General features: G+C 39.3%; 1 protein-coding gene across 4 annotated transcripts in view; it reads left to right on the top strand.

Moving 5' to 3' along the window:
* The first annotated feature begins 2,429 nt into the window (after positions 1-2,429).
* AATK (apoptosis associated tyrosine kinase) overlaps positions 2,430-20,157 on the top strand; it is a 209,951-nt gene continuing 192,223 nt past the window's right edge. For all 4 annotated transcript variants that reach the window (XM_074224940.1, XM_074224941.1, XM_074224942.1 and 1 more), the window contains exon 1: positions 2,430-2,979. In XM_074224940.1, coding sequence (XP_074081041.1) covers positions 2,892-2,979 — 88 coding nt within the window. In that variant the 5' untranslated portion in view covers positions 2,430-2,891. The remainder of the gene's footprint in view (positions 2,980-20,157) is intronic.

The raw sequence follows: 20,157 nt of genomic DNA on the forward strand, positions 1-20,157 counted from the left end.
GATTAAGAGGACCTAGGTTAACAACAACAACTACTCCTACTACTCCCATTCCTTATATGTTAATTTAAGGTTTATAAAACTCTTAGAAATATTTTATCCTCACAACAACCCTGGAAGATAGGTGTTATAGTATCACCCCCATTTTATATATATGGGGAATTTTAGACAAATAGAGTTTAATTGATTTTTTCAGGACTACATTTGAACTCACCCTTTTCTGACTCCAGGGTCAGGACCTTTTCTATCTACTATCACTTTTCTATTTACTGTTTCAGCTAGTTGCTTTGGATTAAAATCCCAAACTTTAAATAATAACCCTCCCCAACCCCACTCCTTTACAGAAATAAAAGGTCCATTACATATGTTTTTGGACTTTATCAATGTATTGAAAGATGGCTATTAGTTGGTAAAGTGGGCTGGACTTGGGAGTCAGGAAAACCAGAGTTCTAATCTTAACTCAGACAATAGCTGTATAACATCCAGGGCCATCTCTGGTCATCTTGATTCATATCTAGACACTGGACCCAAAAGTCTCTGGAGGAGAAAATGAGGCTGGTCACTCAGCACAGCACCCCTCACTCAAATTCAATTCATATTGCTTGTCATGGTGTCACCTCCCTGATGTTGTGGTCTTCTTCAAAAGACAAACATTGGCATTATTATAAATCTTGGGCAAAACACTTAACCTATCTGCCTCAATTTCCTTCAATGTAAAATGATGATGATGATGACAGCACCTGACAGTGGTGCAGTGGATAGTGAGAACTAGGCTTGCAATCCGGAAGACTAATCTTCCTGAGTTCAAATGTAACCTCAGATATCAGCTGTGTGACCCTGTGCAAGTCATTTAACCCTGTCTAGAAAATGAGTTGGAGAAGGAAATGGCAAACTCCAGGATCTTTGCCAAGAAAGCAGCAAAATGGGGTCATGAAGAATCCAATACAATTGAAGTGATTCAATAAAAATAGCACCTACCTCCAAAGATTGTTGTGAGGATCAAATGGAATATACGCAAATCATTTTATGAAACTTAAAGCACCATGTGAATGTTAGCTATTATTATTGATTGATTTTGCTGACTTGTAAAAAATATAGTGCTCTAGGAGAGGGAGGGGGAAAAAGAATTCCAAACTCTTCTCCCCTTAGATGTGTGACCTTGGGCAAGTCATTCTTCTTTGGTAAAAAAGGGTCCCTTGTAGCACAAGAATAAGGTCTGGGTCATGTAAACCAAAGCTAGCTAGGGCAAGTTAAGATGGGAAGAGGAGGAAGAAGAAAAGAAGACAAGGGGGGAGAGGAAGGGAAAAGAGAGGGGATGAGGGGAGAAAAGGTAGGAAGGGGAGGGGAGGGAGAGAGAAGGAGATGTGATGGGTGTGAGGGAGGAGGAGAGAAAGGTGGGGAGGGGAAGAAAAGGGGAGGAAAGGGAAGGAATGGGGATGGGAGGGGGAAAGGTGGGGAGGGGAAGGAATGGGGAAAGGTGGGGAGGGGAGGAAAGGGGGAGGGGAGGGAATGGGATGAATATGGGAGGGGGAAAGGTGGGAAGGGGAGGAAAGGGGGAGGGGAAGGAATGGGGAAAGGTGGGGATGGGAGTAAAGGGGGAGGGGAAGGAATGGGGAAAGGTGGGGAGGGGAGGAAAGGGGGAGGGGAAGGAATGGGGGAAAGGTGGGGAGGGGAGGAAAGGGGGAGGGGAAGGAATGGGGAAAGGTGGGGAGGGGGAGGAAAGGGGGAGGGGGGAGGAAAGGGGAAAGGTGGGGAGGGGAGGAAAGGGGGAGGGGAAGGAATGGGGAAAGGTGGGGAGGGGAGGGAATGGGGGAGGGGATGGGTATGGGAGGGGGAGAGGTGGGGAGGGGGAAAGGGGGAGGGGGAGGGATTGGGGATGGGGAGGGGAGGAAAGGGGAGGGGGAGGGGGGAGGCGGCGCCGGGGGAGACACCTGGGCCGCGCCAGCTCCGCCCCGGGCGCCCCCTCGCTCCCCGCCGCCCCCCGGCCCCCGCCGCGGCGCTATGCTGCAAGATGGCGCTGCCGCCGCGGGCGGCCCGCCCGGGGTCAGCACTGGAACAGCTCCTGCGCTGGCATCCCCCGGCGCCCTCGCCGCCGCCGTGCCCGCTCCCGCCCGCGGCTCGCTCCTCCGCCTCCCGCGCGGCGGCCGCTTCCTTGTCCCGGCGGCCGCCCCTCCCCCCCGCTCCCGGAAGCGTGCCTTACCGCGGCGGCTCGGAGGAGGCCCCCCCCCCCCCCCCGGAGAGGGGCGGCCCCCGGGGCGCCGCGCGAGGAGCCGGCCCGCGGCGCGTGTGCGCGTGTGCGCGTGTGCGCGCCTGCCGGGGTTCCGCGACCTCCCCGTGGGCGCGCGCGCGTGTGCGCCTGTGTGGGTGTGCGCGCGCGCCTGTGCATGCCCTCTTGTTTTTTTCCCACCCCCCCCCTGGAAAGCCAGGGAGAAATCTCCGTCTCTCCACTTACATTTATTTCTATATTTTTTGGATTGCACCAGCCCGGGGCCACCCCGCCGCTGCAGAAGCAAAGCCACTTTGCCCACAGTGGAAAGGGAGAGAGCGAGAGGCAGGACAGAGAGAGCAGAGAGAGCAGAGAGGGCAGAGACGGCCCCCTCAGGCCTTTTCCTGGGGGGCCTTGGCGGGGGCCATTCTCCAAAAATACCTGCGAGCGGGAGATGCGTTAGAATGGCATGGAGGAGGGGCTGCAGCAGTGACTCCCGGTGTGCCCTCCACTGGGTGCCCATGCACCTCCTGTGGCAGTGATCATTCCAGGGCTCTAGCCTCCCCGTCTCCCCTCCCCCCGCAGCCTATTCCTCCTTCCTCTTCTTTTATTATTATTATTATTTTTTTTTCACTTTTGCTTTTTGCTTTTTTTTTTTTAAACCGACATTTCTCTCCTATGCTTTGCCATGAGAATGTCCGCCAAGCTCCTTGCCCTAGTCATGTCGTCTTCGTTTTTCAATCCCAGTTTTGCATTCAGCTCCCACTTCGATCCTGGTAAGTCCTGCCTGGTTTTGGTTCGCTAGTTTCTGTTCACAGCTGATTTTCTCGGCCTTCTGATTCTTTTTTTAGTTTGGTTTGGTTGAACATTGACTGCCCCCCCCCAAACCCCTTGGTCCGGTTGCCTTTGCCCGCTGATGGTGATGTTTTCCTTCTGGAGCAGGTCTCCCCCAGAAGCCCTGCAAGAATTGTTGATGGTTGTTCTAATTATAATTCTTTTTATTACCAGGATGATTATTATTATTTTTTGCATGGTATTAATTCTTTTCTTCACCCTGATTAGGGTTAGCAGAAAAATTAGGCAGCAAGTTGGGTCATTTTTTTTTTTAAAGGCCCATTGCATTTCACAGTGATGTGGTGGGACTTGTGAGGGGACCTGCAAACCTGCACAGCACATCCGAGTTCTTTTAACTGTGACAGTTCTTTACAAGAAAACTTCCCTGGATATGAGGTAACTGAACACCACTCCCTTAGAGGACTGTCTACCGGCTCCTTGAACCCGGTGTTATCTGTGGTCCCAATTCCTGGACTGTGGCACATTAGGGAAGACGCTTGACACTGAGATTATTGTATAGATGTGGTTCAAATGCTCGTCTCTGTGTTTCTTTTCACTGGCGTGGGACTAGACTAGATGCTTGCCCCAGTCTCCTCCCCAAAATCAATTGGCAAAGCCTCTGAGTTCAAAGTGAAGAGCGATTTATAACTGCTAATTCAGACAGATTGTGCAGTGGTGTGTGGGGTGTGCAGTGATAATGGTGATAAAACACCAAACCCCCCAATAAACTTTGGGGTTCTTCCATACCCTTTTCCTGGAGCTCTGAGTGAAGGTTTCCTGTTGCATGAAACCAGAGGTTGATTTTCCTAGGCAACCTTTCTCTTCTTTCTGGGAGGGAACACATGGGTGATGAATTCATCTCCAGTCCAATAGCTCTGGTCTGTAGCATTGTCCTAAGACTGCGCTCACCTGAAGTGCTGACCAGATTCTCAATTTCTCCAACCTTTCACAAGCAAATCTGTGATTTTACATTGGCTGTCTACTTTTGCATTCCTAGCCCTGAATGTATTGAGACGGGGATGGCAGTGATAGGGCTGGGAGTGCAGGCAGCATAACAGCATCAACCTCTCAAGGAATTTTTTTTTTTTATTTACCATAGCTGCCTTATGTTTTCTGAGTTATGTGGTTCATTTTTCTTAAAGTCTTACTAGAATACACCCTGTTTGAAAAAAATATATAATATATATATAATATATATAATATATGTGTGTGTGTGTGTGTGTGTGTGTGTGTGTTTATTCTTCTGAGGAGGTAAACAGTACTTTGCTTGGAATATATCTTAAATGTCATAGGTTCTCAGGCTGGAATTATCAAGTAATGACACCTCATCGTGTTTTCCCTTGTTGGCTCTGTTGGCTCATTTATTTGGATCGAGATTGTAGCCAGGCTGCCTTCTATCCTACCACCTTAGGGGATATAGGGGAATCCCAGGGGACTGGTTGGATCTGAAGGCATTTATTTAATGTAAAATATGTTGGGAGAGGAAAGAGAATGGGGAATGGAGGGGAGTCCCTCACCGCAGCCCTTCACCCTCAGTCACAACTCTGAAATACAGTTTGGTTTAGGATTCTGCATGTCACCCTCTCACGGAAGGGATTTGCTTTGAGAGTGTACCCTTAAATTGTAGACTAGAAGTGCCGAGATAGGCCCTGGGCTTTCCAGACAAAATGAGGCAGTGAGTTGAAACAGCTACCGCATGTCTGTAATTTGGGGCCCCAGATGCCCTTAAATGAAAGGGAAAATTAGCTTTGGGAGCCTGAACTAATCTTCAGGGGCTGTCTTTCTCTCCTGGTCCTGAATCATTCCATAGGCGCCTATTACAGGACCCTGGATGCTCTGGGGATGGGGAATGAGTAGGCCTTGCATTCACATAGAAACACTCTGTCTCTGTCTCTGTCTGTCTGTCTCTGTCTGTCTGTCTGTCTCTGTCTCCCTCTCCCTCAGTCTCCGTCTCTCTATCTTTGTTTCTTTCTCTGACTCTGTCTCTCTTATTTTCTGTCTGTTCCAGTACATGTCATTCTCTCCCCTTCCCCACCCAGTAAAGCTCTTCTGACCCAGTCCCTGTCATAGAGGGGTCCCTGAGACAATGTCAGATAAATCCTGAACTATTAGATTCCCTGCTCTAACATCATTCCCAGCATATTCCTGGCTCTGTGAGCTTCATCCAGCTGTGTAGGAAGCAGAGGTCATTGTTACTGACTGAGTGTGGGATGAATAGCTATAGATTGTCTAGGAAAGAGTTCTTTTAAAAGGGTGCAGTTAGAGATGGACAGTGGAGATTTTTAAGACCTAGAGATTGGAGAAAATTTCTTGTTCCTTTGATTGCTCTTTACAGAAGCATATGAAATATATGTTGGATTTGATTACCGCTCGTAACATCTGTTTGTGTTTGAGGTGGGGGCAGGGAAAAAATTTTTCCCCTCTTGGAAAAAAATGACTTCTTAAGCCTTTCACAACATTTTGTGTAAACAGCTGTGATTAGTGTAATTATACAGTGTCAATGTAGTGATTAAAGAAGAAAAAATAGTTGTCAGTGGGAATGAGTCTTCTTTTTCCAGCAAAGTTGAAGAAAAAAATACTTTAAAGTGGATTTTTATTTGATCTGTTGCTGTTACCCCTGATGATGTGGGTGGGGGGGAGATATGGGGAGGGATAAGGAGAGATACATTTGCTCATTCCAGATTTCTGCAGAAGACAAGGCCTAGATTCCCCCCCCCACCTCTATTATTTGGATCAGGTGGAAAGGTCAAAAATAGTGGAGAGAAGGCTAGTTTTGAGACATCTCATTTGTCTACACTCATCTCTTTATGAGAACAGGATAAGTGGAAGGGGGCAATGTTCTTAGAACTTCATGCTTCATCCCCCAATTGGTATTTGGGAAGCTAAGATTCAAAAACTTTTTCAAGTGGGTGAGGTAGTATAGAGGAATCTGTCATTGTATGAGTATTTTAAGTGCCTACTATGTAGGAGCATTGTAAGAAAGGCAGAAATAAAACAAAGCAAAAAACTAAACAAACATAAACAGTTGATCTGGAGCTCACAGTTTAAACTGGGAAACATGTAAACAGCAGTGTACAAATAAGATTATACACAGAATAAATTAGAAATCATCTCAAGAGGAAGGCATTAAAAATAAGTAGAACTGGGAAAGAATTCTTGGATAAGTTAGGGCTTTAGCTGAGGAAGCCAGGGAATAAGAGACAGAAAATGGTGTTGGTGTATGGAGATCACACTACCTGAACTCTAAGCATAGTTTACTGTATGACCCAAAGCAATCAATGATTTAAAAACAATAGTACAACAAACACTTTCTTCCTTGTACGTCTCAGTTTATGAGAAATTTCAGAGTTATTTTGAGTCCATGGGGAGAAAAAGCAGCTAGGTGAAATACAATGACAGTACATGGTTAGACCCTTGTAGGATGATTGAGTTCTATCCAAAAATAAAAAAAAAATCCAGATTTACTAGCAGATTAATTGTGACTAGATTTCTAGAAATTCATTTCCAGTTGCTAGATTTCCTTATACTAGAATGATAGAAATCCCTAGGATCTACCCTCCCTTCCATGACACTAATAAACATCAAGGCAAGGGTTGTGTACTCCATGTGAAGGGTCTTGAAGGGATTTCTGCTTGGGATAGGAAGGCAGGCTATTGGGCTTAAGGTTCTAAAAGTGAGGTTCTGAGGGAGATTCCAAGGGGAAATGGGAATTCTTTGAATTTGGATGGGAAAATATTTACATGTTTATTTTTTACTACTCCCTAACTATTGTGGGCAGCAAACCCACCATCGTATAAGTAGGATTGGTAACTTTGGCACCAATAGAAATCAGAGATATTTTCATGACACATAACTGTTGCACATCTTGAAATAGATTTATCCTGATTTTGAAATGACTATTTATTCATTGTTATTTGTGCTATTAATTATTAGACCAGCTGCTAGATAGATTAAATTATCACAAGTTTCTTTTTTTAAATATTTTGATAACTAAATTTCAGTGTAATTGATTTCCTTTGTAATTTTATGTATTTTAGGCATTCAAAAATATGATTCTGAGGAAGGATTCATTAGCTTCACCAGAATGCTGAAGGGTACATATAGAAAAAAGAAAGAGAAGGGAAAGAAACATGCATTCCTCTAGTGTCCACTATGTTCTAGACATTGTCCTAAATGCTTTACAAATATTATCTCATTCAGTCCTCACAACAACCCTTCCAGATAGTTGCTCTTATTATTCTCATTTTGCATTTGAGGAAACTGAGGCAAGCACAGTTTAAATGACCTGCCCAGAGGCATCAACCAGTAAGGTCTTCCTGACTCCAAGTCCAGCATTGTATCCACTGTTCTATCAGTCACCTCCAAAAATTAAAAAAAAAAAATTAAGAATCCCTTTAAACTCTGAGATTTTGTGATTTACAAATTACTAGCTGATAGCAATGGATAAGTAGAGTAAGGTGTGGAAAGGAGGAGAATAGACATATATGACATGTAATAAACTATATGGCAAATAATAACTCCCTTTATTATAGCACATTAACATTCACAAGAAACTGTTTGCTTTCTTTGCTTTCAATTACCTTGGATGGGGTAAGGTAGTGGAGGTGTAATTATCCCTTCTTGTACTGTTGAGGCCCAGAAAGGCCAAGTAACTTGACTGAGGTTACACATTAAGTGACACGCTAGCATTATAATGTAGTTCCAAATCAAGTGTTCTTGAAATTAAGATAAAGTACCTTTGAAATCATGAAGTAAATGTAAATGTAGAGTTAGTGTTTATGTGGTTTTTGAGAACACATTACTAATCTTTATTATTATTATTTAAAGATTTTTTTAGAAACAATTAGAGAATTTAAGAGAACGGCCAGAGAAATCTTTATAGGCGACATCATTTATTAAACAGAGCCAGATAAGAGCCAGAATTCTATGAGGGACATCCCACTTTATGCACAGGAACCAAAAGGATGAAGTCATTGGTTCTGTTGTCTTCATTGTTTCTCTCATTCTCTTGCCTCTTCTTCTCTTTCCCCTCTACTCTCATAAATGTATGAGACTTTAGAAGAGCATGATTGGTAAGATTGTAAGAAAGTTCATCATTTTTTTGCTCTTTTTCATGGAATGGAGCTGTTAAATTTTCAGTGTGAGCATTTATATTATTTGGAAAAAAAATTTAGGACTTGGTTTGATTGTTTTTTGAATATTTAGATTAAGAAAGTTATAGAGAAATTGTTAAAATGCAGATTAAATATAAAAGTGTGTCATACCTGTGTACATTTTATATTTTTGCAGAGCTGGTTGTTAAACATTTACTTGGTACATCCTTGCCCTCACTTCAAGGAAATAAGCCAATGGGTAGGGGATTAGGTCTGGGTATCATCTCTTGTATGGGAGTTTCTTAGAGATGGGTTGGTAGGAAGGAAGCAGAACCTGTATTCTTGATTAGGTTGGGGTTTTGGCAGAAGGGTGGAAGATGGAGAGGATTGTGGGAAGAACTAGGAGTCAGGGGTGAGTCAGATTTTCCTAGTATACATCCTCTTGCCATAAGTTGAGAACAGAAAACAATAATAGCATGACAGTACTGAGACGGTAAGACTTTTGGCATCACCTTATTACTGGCCCCTTTGATTCTCTCTTCTACACAAGACAAATTTAGATGGAGGAATATAGTTCATAGTTCATAGGATTTCATTCTGGAAAGAACTTTATAGTAACACCTAATGCATAGTATCCTGGAATTAGAATTAGAAAGGACTTTAGAGATCATCTCTCCACAGATAGAGCTTAGAAGGGACTTTTTAAACTTTAATGCTTGTCCTTCATTTTCAAAGAAGACCATGACAAAAGAGAAATGATGTCATGACAAGCACGTCTATTGGATTTGAGTGAGGGGGTGCTGTACTAAGTCACCAGCCTCACTTTCTCCTCCAGAGCCATCTGAGTCTAGTGGATAAATATGCATTAGGATGACTGGAGATAGCCTTGGATGAGATGAAGTGAGGGTTAAGTGACTTGCCCAAGGTCACACAGTATCAGAGGCTGAATTTGAACTCAAGTTCTCCTGACTTCAGGACCCAGTGCTCTACCCACTTTGCCATCTACATGAAGGATATAAAAGGAGATTAACATATAGAACACCCAGTAGTTCAGTCCAACTCAATCTTGTCTTTTCAATGCTACTGTCCTCCCTGACCACCCTCCCCACTCATGCTTCTTCAAATTCTTTGCCTGGCTTTTCCCCTTGTCTTGAAGTCATTCATTCTATATTTTTATTTTTTAATTTTAAAAAATGTTTACTTTTCAGTTCCAAATTATCTCCCTCCTTTCACCCCCCTTCTCCACCATTGAAAAGGCAGGAATTACCTTACCCATTGTATAGATGAAGATAAATCATTTTTTTAGGTTTTTGCAAGGCAATGGGGTTAAGTGGCTTGCCCAAGGCCACACAGCTACAGGTAATTATTAAGTGTCTGAGCCCGGATTTGAACCCAGGTACTCCTGACTTCAGGGCCGGTGCTTTATCCACTGTGCCACCTAGCCACCCCTAAATCGTTCATTTTGAAGAGAGAGTTTACTATGTTCAAAGTACTTCCTAATGAGGACTCTTCCTGGCAGATAGGGATGATTGCTACTTGGGTTCTAGAGGTAACTCTGTGAATGACTCCTCTGATCCCTGTAGCTTACTGGCTTTTACTGATGTGTTTCCCATTAGCAATCAGCCAGAAGACAAAATTAGACTCAGAAAAGACTTTTTCTCAAATGGAATAGAATTGAATTTCTGTTCTAGTAGTTACAAAGAACAGTAGTTGCAAAGCATTTTCCCAAAAATAACTTGAAGTGTGTTCTTTCATGAATATACTCGAAGTCCAAGATGGGACTTGAAATACAGTGGAAGTGAAGCATGCACATAGGGAGCATGTGTGGAAGATCTGGACTCAACAAAGCAGCTGGATGAATAGTGGATGGAGCACTGGGGCTGGAGTCAGAAAGATCTGAGTTCAGTCTCAGAAACCTATCCCAGACAAGTCACTTAACTACTGTCTGCCTCAGTTTCCTCCACTGTAAAATGAGGAGAATCATAGGGTTGTGAGGCTCACTTATAAAGATCTTAGCACAGAAGGAGTCCAATAAATGTTTATTACTTTCCCATCAGTGTCCTTTTTCTCTCTGGGAAGTCTTTACAAAGTTTACTGTAGGAAAAATATTGCTGTTGGTGGTGTGGTAGATAAATTACTCTTCTGTTGGACTATGGTAGCTCTACACAAAGTGTGGAAGGAAGAAAACAACCATTTATTATTTATAATTTTTTATATATATATATATGTATATGAAAATAGTTGAGTTGACTCGTCACAGGTCTTGACATCTTTGATGAATCTATTGATCCCCTGAATAAACTGGGTCACATTTTCAGTAAGCAGTTGAACTATGCATCCTTCCCAATCTCAAGTCAAATGTAGGTGCTTTAAACTTTGCCAGATTGACAGAAGCCTCTGAAGTTCTATTCTACTCCCTCAGGGGCCTAGCTCTGAGGTTTGTCAGAGACTAGGAAAGTTATTTCTGGTTCCACAATTCTGTTTGGTTTTAGAGCTAGGTTCCTTTAATGAGGCACCTCACCTAACTCATGACATCCACCTTGGTACATTTCCCAGATTCCTGTTGGGCCTCATGCAAATGAACTGGTAGGATTGTCTTTGCTAGTCTTTTCATTGGCACTTGAGCTTTTCAAAGCCTTAGGTCCCTAGGATGGTAGAATGCTTCATTTATACCTGAAAAGATAGATCTTAACCTTACATTTTAATGACCTTTAACTTTGCCAAAGTCTAAAAAGAGACTAACTCATTCGTACAGTTAATTAATACAGTGAAGTTTGAATAACAATACTATTTTATTTAATATTTATTAAAAGATGATGTTTGTCCTTTGTTTTTTTTTGAAGAAGAAGACCATGATATTAGGGAGGTGATGCCATGCAAGCATGTGAATTGGATTTGAGTGAGGAGGTCTGTGCCAAGTTATCAGCCTTACTTTTTCCTCCAGAGCCATCTGGGTCCGGTGACTTAGTACAGATATGAATCAGGATGATTGGAGATGGCCCTGGATGCAAGGCAATCAGACTTACATAGCTAGTAAGTTTCAAATGTCTGAGGTCAGATTTGAATTCAGGATCTCCTGACTTCAGTACTGGTGCCCTATCCACTGCACCACCTAACTGCCCTATAATAAAGATATTTTTTGGAAGGGGTCATTTTTGGCCTGTCCTCATCTCTCTCTTACCTTACCTTAAGGACTGAATGGGTATTGCCTCAGTCAAACTGTGACCTGGGAAAGACCTGGATTTTAAAAGGCCAAGGTCTCCCAACTGCATCTTTAGTTGTTCAGATCCATATCTGGTCCTTGAACCCGGATGTCTCTAGAAGACAAAGTGAGGCTGGTGACTTTCCACAGCACCTCTTCACTGAAAACCAATTCACTGGCATCATAGCAATCCACCTCTCTGATGTCATTCTTTGAGAATGAAGGACAAACATCACCAACCATATGATCTAGTATTGATTGGTAAGACAAATTTAAAGGACAAACAACTGAAGTAGTAAGTACTATATAAATGTTAGCTATTTATCATCATTAATATTATTAAGAAACTTTGGTGATATGCCTGGTCTTATGAGATATGAAGTATTTATTGATAGTAACAACTTAATTTTTTATTTAAATATTTTATTTTTTCCAATTATGTGTAAAAATAATTTTAACATGTTTTTTAAATTGAGTTCCATCTTGACTGTATGTGCAGTCATGTAAACCATGTTTCCATATTAGTCATGTTAAAAAGAAAACACAGTCCAAAAAAGGGAAAAAACCCAAGAAAAATAAAACAAAAATAGTATGCTTTAATCTTCATTCAAACTCAATCAGTTCTTTCTCTGAAGATGAATAGAATAAGTCCTTCTGAATTGTCTTAGATCATTGTATTACTGAGAATAACTAAGTTGATTCACAGTTTATCATCTCAAAGATATTGCTTTTACTGTGTACACTGCTCTCCTAGTTATGCTCACTTTGCATTAGTTCATCTAAGTCTTTTCAGGGTTTTCTGAAAGCATCCTGCTTGTCATTTCTTATAGCACAATGGTATTTCATCATAACTGTATACTAAACCTATTTAGCCTCTCCCCAGTTTATGGCATCCTCCTATTTTCCAATTGCAGTCACTAAAGAGCTGCTATAAATATTTTTGTACATATATAGAAAGTGTTCCTTTTTCTTTTATTTCTTTGGGACATAGACTTAGTGGTAGTATTGTAGGATCAAAAGGTATGCACAATTCCTTAGGGATAGTTCCAAATTGCTCTCCAGAATGGTTGGATCAATTTGTAATTCTGTCAACAGTGCATTAGTATCCTGATTTTTCTATATCCAACATTTGTCATTTTCCTTTTCTATTTTACTAACCCATCTGATAGGTGGGAGTGGTACCTCAGAGTTATTTTAAATTACATTTCTCTGATCAGCAAGAATTTAGAACTTTTTTCCATATGACTATGATTTCTTCATCTGAAAATTGCCTGTTCATATCTTTTGACCATTTATCAATTGAGGAATGATTTGTATTCTCATAAATTTGATTCACTTCTCTATATATATTTGAGAAATGAAGCCTTTATCAGAGAAACTTAAAACATTTCCTCCCTGTTCTTTGCTTTCCTTTAAATCTTGGATACATTGGTTTTTGTTTGTGTAAATTTAAATTTAATATAATCAAAAATGCATTTTATATCCCATATTGCTCTCTATCTCTGGTTTGGTCCTAAATTCTTCCCATAGATATGATAGGTAATTTATTTCAATACTCTCTTAGCTTGTTTATGGTATCATCTTTTATGTCTAAATCATGTACCAATTTTTACCTTATCTTGGGTATATAGTGTGAGATTTTGGTCCATATTTTGTTTTTTGTCAAACTGCTTTCCAGTTTTCCTAGTGGTTTTTGTCAGATAGTGAGTTTTTTGCCTCAGAAGCTTGGATTTTATTACTGTGATTATTTACTGCTATGCTTTATGTACCTAATATATTCCACTGATTCACTGTTCTGTTTTTTAACCAGTACCAGATTGTTTTGATGATTACCATCAGTGGTAATACAGTTTGAGATCTGATACTGCTGGACCACCTTCGTTCACAATTTTCACTGATTCCCTTGACAGTTTGACCTTTTATTCATCCAGATGAGTTTTGTTCCTATTTTTTCTAGTGCTATAAAATAATTTTTGGTGGTTTGATGTAACACTGAATAAATTAATTTGGATAGCATTGTCATTATTATATTAACTTGACCTACCCATGAACAATTGATGTTTTTCCAGTTTAGATCTGACTTTGTGTGAAAATTATTTTGTAATTGTGTTTATATAATTCCAGGGTTTGTCTTGGTAGGTATTTCATATTGTCTTTACTTATTTTAATTGGATTTTCTCTTTCTATCTCTTGTTGCAGGACTTTGTTCATACTATATAAACATGCTGATGATTTATTATGTTTATTTGATATCCTGCAATTTTGCTAAAGTTTGTTAATTATTTCAACTTTGTTGAAATTTAGTTGGTAAACTATTTTCGAAGTATACCATTGCATCATTTTAAAAGACTGATAGTTTTAAGTTTTTTATTGTCTATTTAATTCTTTCCCTTTCTTTTGCTTCTCATTGCTGTAGCTAAGATTTCTAGCACAATATTGAATAGTGGTGATAATGGACATTCTTATTTCACCCAGGAATTTATTGGGAAGGCTTGTAGTATAAACTTTTATAGATAACACTTGCTTTTGGTTTCAGATAGATTATCACATATTTTAATGAATGTTACATTTATTTCTTTATAATTTTTTTAAAATAGGAGTGAATTTCATATTTGTCAAAAACTTTTCCCATTGAGATAAATATATAATTTATGTTGGTCTTATTGATATTGTCAATCATGCTGATAGTTTTCCTAATATTGAATTGGTCCTTCATTTTAAATGAAGGTATGAATCTCACCTGGTCATAGTGTATGATCTTTGAGTTATTGCTAATCTATTTATTTAAAATTTTTTTGTGTTCATTAGGGAAATTGGTCTATAGTTTTCTTTCTCTGTTTTTACTCTTTTTGAATTAGATATCAATTCCACATACGCATCATAAAGTAGTAACTACTTTTTAATTGACTGAGTTATTCCAGCTTGTTGGAAACATTGGTTAGCCTTTTGTTTGGCCATCAAGGGCTGGCTTGCCCACCAACCTTGATTGCCTTTTCAGAATCCACTAGAACAAATCCTTAATCAATAAGCTTCCTGAGGGATCTAAAAAGAATGGTGGATTAAGAACTAGAGGATCTCTGTCCTAGGCAATTGAAAAGAATTTTGTTCACCTCCACACCATTTCCCTGGGATTAAGACTTTTCTATTTTCTTCTTCCTTTCCAGTTTTCTCTATTGTGCCCATATACCATTAGCGTATATACATTATTTTGCTGAAGTATATGGAAGTCTCAATGAGGTAACAGATAGTACTGATTTTTTTTTCCTTTTCTTTTTTGATTTATCTTGATGATTTCAGGTATTGTTGTCTCTTTCAGAACTTCTATAGTATGCCATCTTGTTTACTAATTCCTTTTATAAACTGGGATTATTCTATTCTTCTTTGTTAATTCACTCTCTAATCCAAGGCCAGAGTTATTTCTCTTAAGCTATTTTGCTCTCTGAGAAAGCAAGAGTCTTTCTGCATGGGTACCTGGGTCTCAGGTCAAAGCCTCTTTTTGACTTAGTGATATCCCTGAACCCTGCCCATTGAATTTCCTCAAATAGGCATCTTCTGGGACACATGGAACTCTTTAGTTTTCTTTATACCTTTGTATTTCCATATATTTTCTTTAAACCTCAAATTCTTGTATAGCTCAAGCCATTCAGGCTTTGGAAATTGGGCTTGATTAGATATGGGATTCTTCTTCCTATTATCTCTTCAAGGACAATGATAGCTCTGTAACTTAGCTTTATTTTCTTTACTCTGGCCTAGAAGAGATGAGAGTTATTTAGTTATTTCCAAATCCAGACAGCCTTTTAAAATTTTTTTTTAGGAAATCTAATTTGCTGTTGGATTGGTACTGGTAAGTGTGGGTGGCTTAGCCAGGTTGACCTTGTGCTAGATTCCCAGTAGAATATAAATTCCTTGGGGGCAGAGTGTATTTAGTTGTTTTTGGTTGTTGTTGTTGTTGTTAATTTTTACATGTTAGTGCCTAAATCAGCACCTGTGTATCGTAGGGGACTCTGAATAAATCCTTGAGGAATTGAATTCTGATTGGATTTAAGCAATCTGTTTGGGAAGATAAAGCTTTCTGATGAACCAAGTAAAATTCCTTTCTTTAACGAGTATTTAGTGAGCAAAAGTTTTGTGGAAGGATATTGAAAATCTCCATTGAGTACTTTTAGATGAATATAACACACCCTATTTGTTACTGTCATTTCCAGGAAGTTAGAAGTGTAGAGTAAAGGGAAGGAATCAGGGACTTTCTTTTCAAGTCCTGGATTTCTTTTGGCCTCTATATGGTAAAATTTTAGAGCTATAGCTTTGAAAAAGGATGAAAAAGGTTATTCAGTCAACTTCCCAAGAGTGATAATCTTCTATTTAATCTCTCTTTAGGTGGAAACTCTGCTGAAACAGTTATGACAAGCTCACCACTTTTGATTTAAAAAAAAAAGAAAAAACAATTAAAACATTTTTACATGCCATATTATTTCCCTCTTTCATTATTCCCTTCTCCCAATTTAATGGACAGAAAAATAACCCAAAAAAACCCCTTATCATACATGTGAATAGTCCAGGAAAACTAATTCCTACATTGTCCATGTTTAAAAATGGATGTCTTTCGCCACATTTTAAGTTTATTACCTTTCTGTCAGGAAGTGGGTAGTGTGTTTAATCTTTAGTCTTTTGAGCTTTTCATCAGTTATTGCACTGATCAGGGATAAAGTCTTTTAAAGTTATTTTTCCTCTAAAATGTCATCGTGTAAATTCTCCTAATTCTACTCACTTAACTCTGCATCTTGGAAAAAAATCTAGATCAACTTCGGTTCATAGAATTCTTTCTAGCTTTCTTTGAAACTAAGTCCATTTTGCCATTCCCCATAACATTACATTCATATTCTGTGATTTCTTCAGCCACTCCCCAGGTAATGGGCACCTTCTTAGTTTTCAGTTCTTTGCCACTACTCAAAAAAATGCTATAAATATCTTTTGTGCATATAGATCCTTTTCCTTTTTTTTGATCTCTTTGAGATATAGGCCTGATAGTGGCATAATTAGGTCAAAGAGTTTGTGCAGTTTATTAACTTTTTGGATATAGTAATTTACTCATTATATTTCTAGGCAGAGCTAATCATTAAGTTAGAGGTCCCCAACATTTTTAGTTCATGGTGGCCCAAGAAGACTACTTCATAATTGTTCATTAAGTAGTTACCTCCAAACAACTTAATAAATATGCCATAACAACTTTTTAGCCATATAAAAATATAATACTTATAAATTAAAAGGGAAAATAATATTTTTATTTCATCCTTAAATAACCACAATCCCTCATAAATGGACTCTGTGCAACTTCTTAACCCTTGGAATCATTGGATACTACTACCAGGCTCATTTCTGGTCCCATGTTGACACTTTCACACAGTTTTTGTTTTTTTTTAGCATGGCAACCTCTAAAAACTGAGCTTCCAAAAGATTTGACATTGCAAATGAGAAAATTCGAGGTTATTGAAGTAGCCAAAAGAACAAGTAAACAAAAGCATATCTCAAACATTTGAGAACAACATTGAAAGGAATAGTGTGATCTAATGCTGAAACTGTGAACTTTTTTTGAATTGGTAATTTGAGGTGCCTGACAGATGTTGATGAGTATTGCTGTTTCCCTTGAAAATTTAAAATACTTCAAGATATCCTACTGTGGCTCTCCAGCTGCTGTCGAGTTTGGGAACCTCATTATGATGGAATAGAGAGACCTGAGCCCCTTTAACTTCCATGCCTTGGTCCATGTCGTGCTCTCTGGTCCCACAGAGTAAGTTTGTTCCTTCTTCCATATGCCACTGATTGAAGGCAGCAATCATGCTCCCAGTTTATACTGTACTGTCCCCAGAACCCTCTACCCATCCTGGTAGATAGTGTTTTTGGTTCTCTTCCCATCAAGATGACTTGTGACTTGACTATAACTTGACTTCTTTTTTTATTTTTAAAAAATATTTATTTATTTATTTTGAATTTTACAATTCCCCCCCCTAATTTTGCTTCCTTTCACCGAACCCCCACAGAAGGCAGTCTGTTATCGTGACTTGACTTCTGAACAGTGTCAGAGCACTCCATCATTACACCAGGGTTGAAGAAAGACTGTTTCCCATTTTCTCTCTGTTTTCATTACATCTCTGTCTCTCTTTATGTAGCAGAGCTCCAAGAACAGGTAGGAGAATGGGCTGAAAAGTCATCTTTTTAAGATATATAATTTAATGTGATGTAGTATGCAGTGCTGGTATGGGAATCACTATAGTGTCCATAGTTTATGAGATAAATGCTTAGAACAAAGTCTACCACACAGAATTCTCTAGCGTCTCTCTACTCACTGTGTGTCCCAAGTGGCCAGAGAGGGTCTTCTTTCCTGAAAACTTGAGCAAAAGAGAGATTGGTGATTTTATTCTAATAATTTGTCAAGAATTCCAGCCCTTTGGTTGTAATTGTAAATGTTTCAAATTCCATCAGAGTTGACACAAGGGAAGAACTTCTACACCAAGAATAAACCCAGGATCAGGTTTCTACTATAGAATCCCATTTTCTTATCATTCATCATTGCCTACTGAGTAATGTGATGAAAAGAACATGAACTTGAATCAAAGGATGTGATTTGGAATCCTGGTTCTGCTAATTAATTACTACCTCAGTCTGGTCACTTTCTCTGGAACTCAGTTTCCTCCTCTGTAAAATGAGGAGATTGAATTAGAGGATCTTCTAAGGTACCTTCTTCCAGCTCTAGAATCTGCAGATTAAGTTCAGATTCCTGGTACTGGCATTCAAGCTTCTTTCCAGACTAAGTATCATACCAATCAAACAACTAAAATCAGAAACACAGGGAAATTACAATGATTGAAAAGAATTTAAGAAATATCAGAGACTAATACAAATAGTTGTCAGCATAACTGGATAAAACTGTTAGTATAAATGGATAAATGCAGTTGTTGATAGGCACTGGTAGAGGGAACTTCCTCACTGGGTACATAGTTCCAGGTTTGACTCTTCTTCTCCCCTCTACAAAAGTTAAATGGACAAAACAGGAAATAGAGAACAAAGTAAATCAATTTTACAAGAACTTAATCAGTCCATGAATGGTGCCTTATAAAAAAGGCACCTTAAATTCTTCAAAAACAAATAATCCAAATTCTATATAAATTTTTCCAAAATGGCAAAAATGATAGCATTTCTGGGTATGGCTGTACGTGCCTGTCTATATTTTCTGCTACTGGGAAGGTAGAGGCAAATGGATCATATTGGGGAGTTCTGAGTTGCTGCAGTGGTCTAAATCCTCATTAAATCTGCCTAAGGAGGAGCAACAAAGGAGATCAAGGCTTCCTTGGTGATCTGTAGTGGGATTTGTCTATGCTATACTTTTAATCTAAGAGTGATGGGAAGTGGTGGTAAGACCCAGATTTTTTTAAAAAAGCAGGGGGGAATACTATTAAAGTATAAAAGTAAAATATCAACTTCATTAATGAATATTGACATAAAATACTAAAACATGAATATTTTAATTTCAAATATGAATACAGCATTGTATTTCTCTCCTTAGATCTTCCATTTTGTTCAGGTGGGGTTTATAGCAGGAATGAAGAGATGGTTTTGTATTAAAGAAAATAATCAACATTTCCAGGATCATTGTACATTATTCCCCTCCCACACTCACTCTTTGATCCACCAGAATTGAACTTCTCTCTGTTCTTCACATACTACATTTCCTCTTTTTTGGTGTGTGTTCCTTGGCAGTGACCGTCTGTTCCCCATGCCTGGAATGCACTCCCTCTTCATCCTCATCTCATGGCCACCTTTCTTCTTTCTAGATGAGGCTCAAGTATCACTTTTTATATGAAGTCTTTCCTGATCTTCTCCCCCTTCCCACCTCCCCCCCCCCACCACCATTCAAATTTAGCCTTTAGACACTTATTATTTGTGTGACCCTGGGCAAGTTACTTAACTTCTGCCTCAGGTTCCTCGACTACAAAATAGGGTTGTTGTGATGATTAAATAAGATAATGTTTTAACACAGTAGACACTTAACAAATATGTGCTTCCTTCCTTCCTTCCTCCCCCCAAACTACTGTACTGTGTTTTTGTTTGTATATTTAGTCCGTGTACATTTGTTACATGAGGTAGAATTTAAGTTTCTTAAGGATTGTTTCAGGTTTTGTCTTTTAATACCTATGGACTGGCATGGCCACTAACATTTAATACTTACTCATTGGAGTGCTTAGCGCGCACATTTCCATCTATTTACCTTTGCTCAGGTTACTCCTTATGCTCTGAGTAACCTATATTCCCCTCTCCCTCATCTTTGCTTTTTGAATCTCCCTCTATTTTTTCCTTCAATTTATGACCCACATTTTATTTCTGTCATGAAGCCTTCCCCCATTTTTGTCAACTAGAAGTGAATTCTCCTTAGTCTGATTTTATCATATTTTATGCTCTTCTTATATACTTGCTACATTCTTATTTGCATTATTTTTACACATCTTATCTCCCCTACTAGATTTTAAGTTCCTTGAGAGAAAGAAATGTTTCCTATATGTAGCTTCCGTAAGCAGTTAGATGGCACCCTGGATAGAACCCTGGACCTGGATACTTCTTAACTGTGTGACTTGGACAGGTCACTGAACTTCTGTTTGCCTTAATCCAATGTAGAATGAAATGGAAACACTTCTGTATCTTAACCAAGAAAATCCCATAGACAGCATTGGCATGCTATCGTCCATGGGGTCACAAAGAATTGAACATGACTTAAAACAACAAGCAGCTCTAAAATACTCCTTTGTACATAGGTAGCTAGTAAATGTTTAGTA

The sequence above is a fragment of the Macrotis lagotis genome, chromosome 2 (assembly GCF_037893015.1).
Source record: "Macrotis lagotis isolate mMagLag1 chromosome 2, bilby.v1.9.chrom.fasta, whole genome shotgun sequence".
Lineage (NCBI taxonomy): Eukaryota > Metazoa > Chordata > Mammalia > Peramelemorphia > Peramelidae > Macrotis > Macrotis lagotis.